We start from the raw sequence: 9445 nt of genomic DNA, 5'->3' as shown, positions 1-9445 counted from the left end.
GTTGCTGATTTTACCAGACATGCTATACAACAGATCCTCACAGTTGGGTATGATGAGCTTTCAGAGGCTTGGAGGCAAAAATGTGATTTGAATTTATGCAGGCAAGAATGATAAAAGTTGGGTTTCGTGGTGTGACTAGGAAAAATGGGGATGAGAGTATTAGTACAAATTAACAGGAAAAATCTTTTCATATCTTCAGTCACATTTGAAATATGGAAAATTTGAAAAGTTAGATTCTAATGCTCAATATTCATGCCTCTGCTGTCCTGTTCCTTCTGAACACTAAACGGAATGCTATAAAAAAAAATAAATAAAAAAAAAAATATATATATATATATATATATATATATATATATATATATATATATATATATATATATATATATATATATATATATATATATATATAAAGCAGAACTGATTTCCATCATTTTCATACTTAAAGGGAAAATTTGCCATGGCTTTAATTTGTCTATGGCCTTCACTCCTTTATATGAGTATGTAATAATCATATATTGATCTGATTTTGTTAATTTTTTGCAAGTATTTTGTTTTGTATTAACTCTGCCCTTCATGCAATGATTTTCTTTTTCACTTCCTCTGAAAATTCATTTCTATCATCCTAACATACAATATTAATATAGCAATTTGACAGAAAAAAATTAATATGATCTGCTAGCATAATGATATTAATATTAAACTCTGCTTTCCTTGACCATACAACACTCACCAGGTAGGCAGAAGTACGGGGCCATGAGCTGGAGAGGCTGGCAGCTGGGCTGCTTGCTGTGTGTTTGTACCGTGGATCTGTCAATGAAGTAACTGTCATGGTTATAGGAATATGAATGACATTCCATGAACACTACATGCAGGTATTGCATTCTCATTATTTTATGATAATGTAGAAAGAAGATAGCAGCTCTTTCTAGCTTGCATGTTGCAGTATCAAAACAGAATAATGAACAAAGCCATCAGTATTAGCTGAGAGTGAACATCTACTCAGAAGTTTACTTGCTATGAGAAATAGTTTCTATTAAAGGAATGTATTTTCACACACAGGTCATGTAAATACAGTATCAAATCCTATTAACATTAGAATATAGCCACAGTGAGTGTGCTTTGCATAGGTGTAAGTTTAATAAGCACTGATTCTATTTCCTTGTATTATTTTTGTAAATTTGTATAGTATAACAACATTGGGATAAGGGATTAGTTACAGTGCACAAGGGCAGTAGTTAGGAACATAATAATTAGTGAAGGACTGATTCATTGTTAGATGTTGCAATAATGGGATCATAAGGAAAATAAGCTGTAGCCAGAGCCTTCAGCAGGGAATTCTAGGTTGCAACTACTCTTAGATCAAAGGATTTCAATTAACTTTAGTTACTTTCAATGAGTGACCATGAGTACCTATATAAAAAAAAGTATTAATTTCAAACAAACTGTTTTGATAAAGTTTATGCAATATTTCCATGTTTTATTGAATTTGAATTCAATAAAACAATTCAATTGAATAATAAAATTTTGAACTCGTTATTGCTTCGGTTATGGTACTGTAATTTGGTTTTAGAACAAAGTTACTTGATTTCAAATATTTAAAGACACAGCATGTGTGTGTGTGTGTGTGTGTGTGTGTGTGTGAATCCATCAACACTTTAGAGGAATATTGTCACTATTTCACCTACAGTAATTTTTCTCCCGTTACTAATCTGCTCAGTATATATATATATATATATATATATATATATATATATATATATATATATATATATATATATATATATATATATATATATATATATATATTCATTCACACACACACACATACATGTGCAAAAACGTGCAAAAACAATTCATGAATTTAAGGCAAAGTTAGATGCAAAGAAATATTGAGACGGGATAGCACGAGCCTAAGTATGGCTCTTTTCCTATCTCTCACAACTAGGTAATTCTCTCTCTCTCTCTCTCTCTCTCTCTCTCTCTCTCTCTCTCTCTCTCTCTCTCTCTCTCTCTCTCTCTCTCTCTCTCTCTCTCTCTTCTCCAGGTCAGCGCTGGTTAATGGTGACGTTGTCTGGCTTGCCTTGATTTTTACATGCGATATGCTTTACAGCCTTTCCCGCTGATCATAATAAATAATACTGCTGAAATACAGGTCTTGTACAGATTTCTACCGTTACCCAAAACACTTAATTTTAGTTAATTTTATTCATTTTTCGCGGCAGTTAAAGAAAAAAAAAGTTAATTCTCACACACACACACACACACACACACACACACACACACACACACGCTGTACCTTCATGTGGAGGGCGAGCCATGTCCATATGGCTCAAGGTGGGGGGAGATGACACATGGATATACTGGGGCGATGTAGGTTGCGGGAGCACTGAGGGGCAGGTCGTCCCCAGCGGCTGCGGGATGACAGTGGTGGGAGGGATGGTGAGCACTTTCTGTGGGGCGCCAAGGACGGGGTGTGCGGGAGGCGTGGCCGGCGGAGCTGTCGGGGTCACCAAGGGTTCACAGGGATCAACCCAGGTGGTGACGTTGACCTCAACCTCTGTCCAGTAAAACTCCTCCTCGTGATCGTCTTCGTCATCGCTGTCACTATCACTGTGGTCGCTGGTGACTTCCTCGCGCCTGGGGATATAGATATACATATTCACTCAACGTAAGTACACCAAAACAATTATAATGATGCACCACCACAGCTTGGTGGCTACGTATGTACGTACTTACAGTCCTGACCATCAACCATATCTACTGATGATACATCATTTTAAGGCTGCAGTTTTAGCCATCCTCCTACTTGAGTGACTATTTTTGTGAATCCATCAGCACTTTAGAGGAATATTGTCACTATTTCACCCACAGTAATTTTTCTCCCGTTACTAATCTGCTCATAATATCACCTTTTGATCATTACATAATTTGTTTATTTACATATAAAAAAAATAAATAATGGAAACACTCACAGTACACGTTCGTATTACGTGTAATCTTGTCATTCGGACATCATATTCCTTTAACAAGAACTACCGACGATGTCTGTTAACAATGATATGTTATGCATGCAAGGAAATTTCTACAGAATGATAAAATAAAATGAAGTTGCTCATAACTGCTGATTAGATTAGTGTCTGATGGATGAAAACATACCTTGAAACACTCATACTCTTACTGATTTACAGATAACACTTGTCCTGAGTGAGGAAAAAAGAGAATAAAACCATATGTCCAGCTTCGATTTAAAAAAAAAATGTAAATGATAATGAATAATGTGTTGATTATTGCTGTCTGAACTGAAATTTCGAACGGTGAATACATATCACAGTTGTCTGGTGTTGTAATTCTAACCGACACAAAGAATAAAAATACATAACAAAAATGATGATGATGATGATGATGATGATAATAATAATAATAATAATAATATTATTATTATTATTATTTTTATTATTATTATTATTAATATTATTATTATTATTATTATTATTATTATTATTATTACTTGTAGTAGTAGTGGTAGTAGTAGTAGTAGTAGTAGTAGTAGTAGTAATAATAATATAATTAATCAGCGCATGGGTAGGAAGGCAGCACTTACCCGAGGTGTGTGGAACGAATATGCCTTTCGATAGCATCACAGGCGGCCGTCATCTCGTGGCAGCCCGTCCAGGTGCACTTGAACATCGTCCGGGTGGAGCTCTGGGGATGGGAGAAAACCGCGATAAACATAACACGAAGATTTATGGTCTCTAGGCTTGCATACTGTCATTTGTGGTTCCTTCATCTTAAACTGATCAGTTACACATATAAATAAGTATGGTCTGTCCCACTCAAGAGTCTAGTCAAAGACAATAATGACGTGTATGGAGGATGTATGGAGAGAGAGAGAGAGAGAGAGAGAGAGAGAGAGAGAGAGAGAGAGAGAGAGAGAGAGAGAGAGAGAGAGAGAGAGAGAGAGAGAGAGTGTGTGTTTCAGGTAATACGTTCATATTATGAAAATAATCAAAATAAATTTAAAGGTTAAAAATAATGATTAAACATGTATCAGGATGAGGAAAAAAATATAGAAATAATATTACAAACTGACGATGAACCTTGACTCTCCCCCACTATCAAGCAACACCCAGGATACACACTTCCCCTCTTCCCTCCCTACCCCATCCGTGCCCCATCAACCTTCCATCACACACACATCCGTCTCGTGCTATGTAGCGGCGACTGATGACATGAGTACCTTGCCTCATAACAATCCTGGAGTCAAAATATCAAAGCAATCCTGCTACCATGATCCGAAACTCATTCTCTTTGCTTCACCTTGAAATTTTCATTCGTTGAAATGGATCGTGGCATGATTCAACCTATCAACTGACCAATATAAATATGCGTTTGCGCTCTTCCTCTCACTCCGGCCTTAGTCTAACCTTCAATCTGCCTTTTGCTGTTCCCATCTTCTTAACTACCATCCTTAAGCAAAAAAAAAAAAAAAAAAAAAAAAATCCATCCCTTCATGACAGAACTTTCTGCCAAGCTTATTGTTGTAGTTAAAACAGCCCAAAAAATGTTAATTGTAAGTTTATCCTTGAAGAAGGGGGTACAGAGGGAATGGTGCAAGAAGTTATTGTGTCATGGTGAGGGTGTGGTGGAGGGAGGGAGAATGAGAGAGGAAGGCGGGGAGGGAGGGAGGGAGGCAGCCACCCATTGATCTAGTTGGACTCTGGCCAAGAACCCTCGACGCCCCTCCCGCCGGGTTGCTGCCGGTGCTTCACTCTCACTACCGCGACACAAGGAAACATGGAGTAACACGCATTCGGCCTGACAAACTTCCCGGTTAAAGACGGCGCGTGCTGAATGTTAACAATTCGACCCTAACCTTCCAGGCCGTTAATGCTAATGGTTCCTGAGGCTACTAGCCTCAGGAACGTCGAACTTATAAGAAAAGGGGTAAAAATAACACTGATATTCAATGAAGGAATCTGGTTTAGCCATTAAACTCTGAAAGGACATTTCTTGGAATTAACCGCTTGAAGGTCACAGCATTACACAAATTCACGCGTCTAAACAATTTGATCCACTTTTCTCAGCACAGACAAAATCCAGGTATGTGTCCTCCATATCTCTACTGTAAATCTACATAAATATCAATAATATCAGTAAACTAAAGCAAAGCCATCAACCGTAGTTCAGTTCCTCGTCCGAAATGCCAAACGTTTTTGCCCAGGCTGCCTACACCTTGAACTATGGTAGCTGCGTCCCGTCACCCCGGCTGGACCTTACACAACGACCACAAGGAGACGTAACTCAGGAACAGGATATCTAGTGACACATTTCAAGGATATCGTAGTAATGTGTTCCTCTTGGTCCTGTTACGCCAAATATTACGTTCTTGTGGTAAGTACCACAACACTGCATATCACGCAGCTCGTCGACACACCGACGCATCAGTTTTAATTAAACTTTCAATCATCACATGCTTTTTCTTTTATTTATTGCTCGATTTACTCTGCAATTCATCACACAATTATTCGTCTCTAGTTAAAGAGATGTTGCCATATTACTAAACGGATAAAGAAAAAGAAGTAGACGTGTAACCTACAGTCAGGATGGTTTAAACTGTACTGCTGCCAAGTAATGCAATGTCTTCAAGGAGATTCGGTCATTAGACACCAATTCCAGATGCAGTTGAAGATCTCTTAACCAAAACGTGTAACAAAGCGCAGTAAACAAGGCTTCGTTAGAAAGTGAAATGTGTTCATTCAACGCATATATCAGTAAGCATAAGTGTGATAAAGCAAAAAAGAGACCGTCACATATGCGGCGACAGTTTAAGTGTTGCACGATGCGCATGATTTGATATTGCATAATGTATGAAAATACCTTCTCGGTACACTTTTAAATATAATTCCAATACTATTCAACACACAGAGAGAGAGAGAGAGAGAGAGAGAGAGAGAGAGAGAGAGAGAGAGAGAGAGAGAGAGAGAGAGAGAGAGAGAGAGAGAGAGAAATGTATACTTAAACGTTTTTCTCTACCGGATGGTAAAGCTGGAATGCCAGTGATGGGAAGAGCCTCCCTCAACTCTCTCTAGACATTACTTCTTGCAATCATATGTGACGTCACATAAAAAGTGAGATAAACTTGTACATATTTGAGTAGCAGTTGTGTAAAACTAATTCAAAAATTAATTTAACTCTGCAATACAATAAACAAGTGGTCGGTATGTGGCAGAAGTAGTAGTAGCAGCAGAGGCAGCAGCAGCAGCAGCAGCAGCAAGAGCAGTAGTAGTAGAAGTATTAATATTAGCAGTAGTAGTAGTAGTAGTAGTAGTAGTAGTAGCAGTAGTAGTGGTAGTTGTTGTTGTTGTAACAGCAACAGCAACAATAGCAGCAACAGTAGTAGTAGTAGTAGTAGTTTTGGTGGCACCGGCCATGACATATAGTCACTATTTCATCCAACACCTTTCGCATAATTTCTAACTCAGTCTCTAGGTCATCATGTGGAAAGGAAGCACATACTTCTGTTCCAGTAAGCTCCAGTGTATAATGTATGTCTGCTTCAACTACCAGTGCCGAGCGTCATGACCTGACCTACAAAAAAAAAAAAAAAAAAAAAAAGTACGTGACGAAAGAAAACTCAGACAAGAACAGCTGACGAAAGTGATCCCCCCCCTCATGTTCCTTGCCTCTTTCTGTTCTGTATTTATTTATTTATTTTTTCAACACTAAAACTCACTGCCATTTTGTGACTTACTTGAAATGTCATCATGAAATTTCAATCAATCATTTGTCTTCATCCCATAAGTGTGTGTGTGTGTGTGTGTGTGTGTGTGTGTGTGTGTGTGTGTGTGTGTGTGTGTGTGTGTGTGTGTTCTTCCTTTTTTGTGCCGAAAAAGTAAGAGATAGTAATTTTTTTTTTCACAATTATGAATTCGAAAGTAAACTAATAAATAAGTGACAGCTTCTTGTTGGCCTTATCTGGTGTTGGGGTGTATCGGTGAAAAGTGTCCACAAAAACGAGCAAACATTTGGACTCCCCACCAGCAGGTAATCCAGCACGAACGCCACGGAGCCGGGGAGCGTGCCGCCTGTCGCCAGCTTCGCGCCAGGCTAGGGGCAGAACAAAGAAGCCAAGCGTGCGCATGCGTCGCCCGAGGGGAACACCGCGCCCCTCTAAAGCCTGGTTGCCGATTTCCAAGGAGGGAAGTAGACTGTGATACCAGTGTGTCAATATTGTGACACGAACTCACTAAGACATATCACGCCAATGTTGCGTGCCATTCAGCTCATGCACTCCTGTCTCGAAGAACGCTTAAAAGAAAACACTTCATCGATGTGTACATGCAATATTCATCTTTCGTTGGTGGCTGGCCACTGTGCTTCGCCTTTAACAATTCCTGAATATGATTACATGGATATAAATAATATAATGAATTACAACGATGAGCGAAGGTAGGTGAAGGCGGGCGTCCCCGCGGTGGGTTCAGTTTTAAAGGGGAGGTGGCTGTGGGGTGTAAACAAACGGCCACGCTGTACCGGGTCCCTCCCCCCACCCACTCCTCAATCACTAGGAGACCCAAGCCTCACTGCACGCCGACGCAGCCCGCCCCACGCACCTCGAATCCTACACACACACACACACACACACGTTAACAGGTTATTTTGGTGTGTGTGTGTGTGTGTGTGTGTGTTAAAGAAAGACTTAACATGCAAGTATACGGAAGCGCGTGCGCGCACACACACACACACACACACACACACACACACACACACACACACACACACACACACACTTTCGCCATTAGACGTCACTTGTTGCTATGAAGTAGGATTAATTCCATGTCAGATTATGAAAATTATGTTTCGAGAGAACCCACCAAACCTAAGAATAAAAAGGATAATTACCTTGTTTTAAAACAAACTTCCAGCGTGTTCCCCCACCCCTAACACAGTGAACATTGTTCTCGAACAATATGAGGCAAAGCTTTCTGAAATATTATAACACCACTAATAAGGAAGCATAACAGGCGCTTGCAGTGTTAATTTTTGCGTGGCAATATCTGTGGAATACAATGGCACTGGTTAGGATTTATGTAGTACTTGAAGGACACCAGAACCTACTGCTACCCTGTCTCCTTCCCTGTTACCACCATCATTAGTTCCTTACTTCCAAGCATGTGAGCCGGAACATTTAACAGACTGGACATGCATATGTTAGAGTAAAGATATACACCCCAAACGTATTGCATGAGAGCGAGATGTAGGGGGCATCAAGCAAAGCTGGCCTACATACTAAGGTAGGGTGGCATAACCCATCCGCAGAAGTTACGACTCAAGAGGGGAAACTAAAGCGAACATTACTAGGTCAAATTGAGGTTATCTACTTGGTTTGACGGCTAAAAGGCGGGAGAAGGATGATGGTGGAGGTGGTGAGTCTGACCACACAAAGACAGACGGTTAGTGCGCAGGTGTAGGCTAGGGGAGGCCCAGGCACATTTTCAGAATTGAGACAGGATTTCCTGAAACCACGTAGTAAAACAAATAATAAATAAATAAAAAAAAATAAAATAAATAAATAAATGAGAAAAAAACTACATTGAGTTTTTTTTGTCTCATCCTTTCAATCCCGCCAATGTCTTCATCACGTGGGTCTGTGACGCAGTGTGATACAGATGAGCCAGAAAGTAAGTCCGTAAAGAACACAAAATTCGTATTGCAAGATCGCGAGGTAGATAAATAATTTTGGAAAATTCGCACTCAGCCAACTTCTCGCTTCGCCCAAAATATGTCGTTCCCACAAAAAAAAAGCGACACCCGCACCGTGAACCCTAAGAGGCGAGTGAATAAAAAAAAAACTTCCAAGTGACAAGAGAAAACTGACGTCACGTCTTTTGTTGTTTCAGTACTTCTTGCTTCGACTCTTCCTCCTATCCTCCCCCCCCCCCCTCTCTCTCTCTCTCTCTCTCTCTCTCTCTCTCCGACCTAATTTTCTGGGGAAGGCTGCGTGGGGAGGAAAAGAGCGCTTGGGAATGAAGAGAGCAGAAGAGACGCCAAACTGACCTGCCCAACATCTTAGTCTCTCTCTCTCTCTCTCTCTCTCTCTCTCTCTCTCTCTCTCTCTCTCTCTCTCTCTCTCTCTCTTTTACGAAACACACACACACACACACACACACACACACAAACACACACACACACATTCGGGCGCGCGCACAATCAATACTCAAGATCGAGGTCGTAATAGTGTGCAGTCAAGATGGTAAAACACAAGGCTCATCGGGGACTCTGACCTTTGAAAACACAAGGCAATGGGGTAGGCAAGAGGGACAGGCCAGGGGTTGCCAAGAGAGCGGGAGTCACACCACTCACACATCAGGAAGTCATTCACCGTCAGGAGCGAGCGGTAGTACTGCTTCCTGGGTGACTCCTTCCCGCTGTATCGAGAAGCGGC

The 9445-nt window shown here is 40.3% G+C and overlaps 1 protein-coding gene across 3 annotated transcripts in view; it reads right to left on the bottom strand.

Annotated features, from left to right (window-relative positions):
- Nucleotides 1-9445, bottom strand: part of LOC135104575 (zinc finger protein 704-like) — a 105538-nt gene that overhangs the window by 7976 nt on the left and 88117 nt on the right. For 2 of the 3 annotated variants that reach the window (XM_064012131.1, XM_064012133.1), the window contains 3 exons: nucleotides 3602-3702; nucleotides 2297-2637; nucleotides 731-807 (listed from right to left, as the gene is read on the bottom strand). In XM_064012131.1, coding sequence (XP_063868201.1) covers nucleotides 731-807; nucleotides 2297-2637; nucleotides 3602-3702 — 519 coding nt within the window. The remainder of the gene's footprint in view (nucleotides 1-730; nucleotides 808-2296; nucleotides 2638-3601; nucleotides 3703-9445) is intronic. The other variant, XM_064012132.1, reaches the window with a different exon arrangement.

This window comes from Scylla paramamosain, chromosome 1, assembly GCF_035594125.1.
Source record: "Scylla paramamosain isolate STU-SP2022 chromosome 1, ASM3559412v1, whole genome shotgun sequence".
NCBI classification, from domain to species: domain Eukaryota; kingdom Metazoa; phylum Arthropoda; class Malacostraca; order Decapoda; family Portunidae; genus Scylla; species Scylla paramamosain.
Note: the sequence above shows the minus strand (reverse complement) of the source record. Positions and strands in the feature narration are given on the sequence as shown.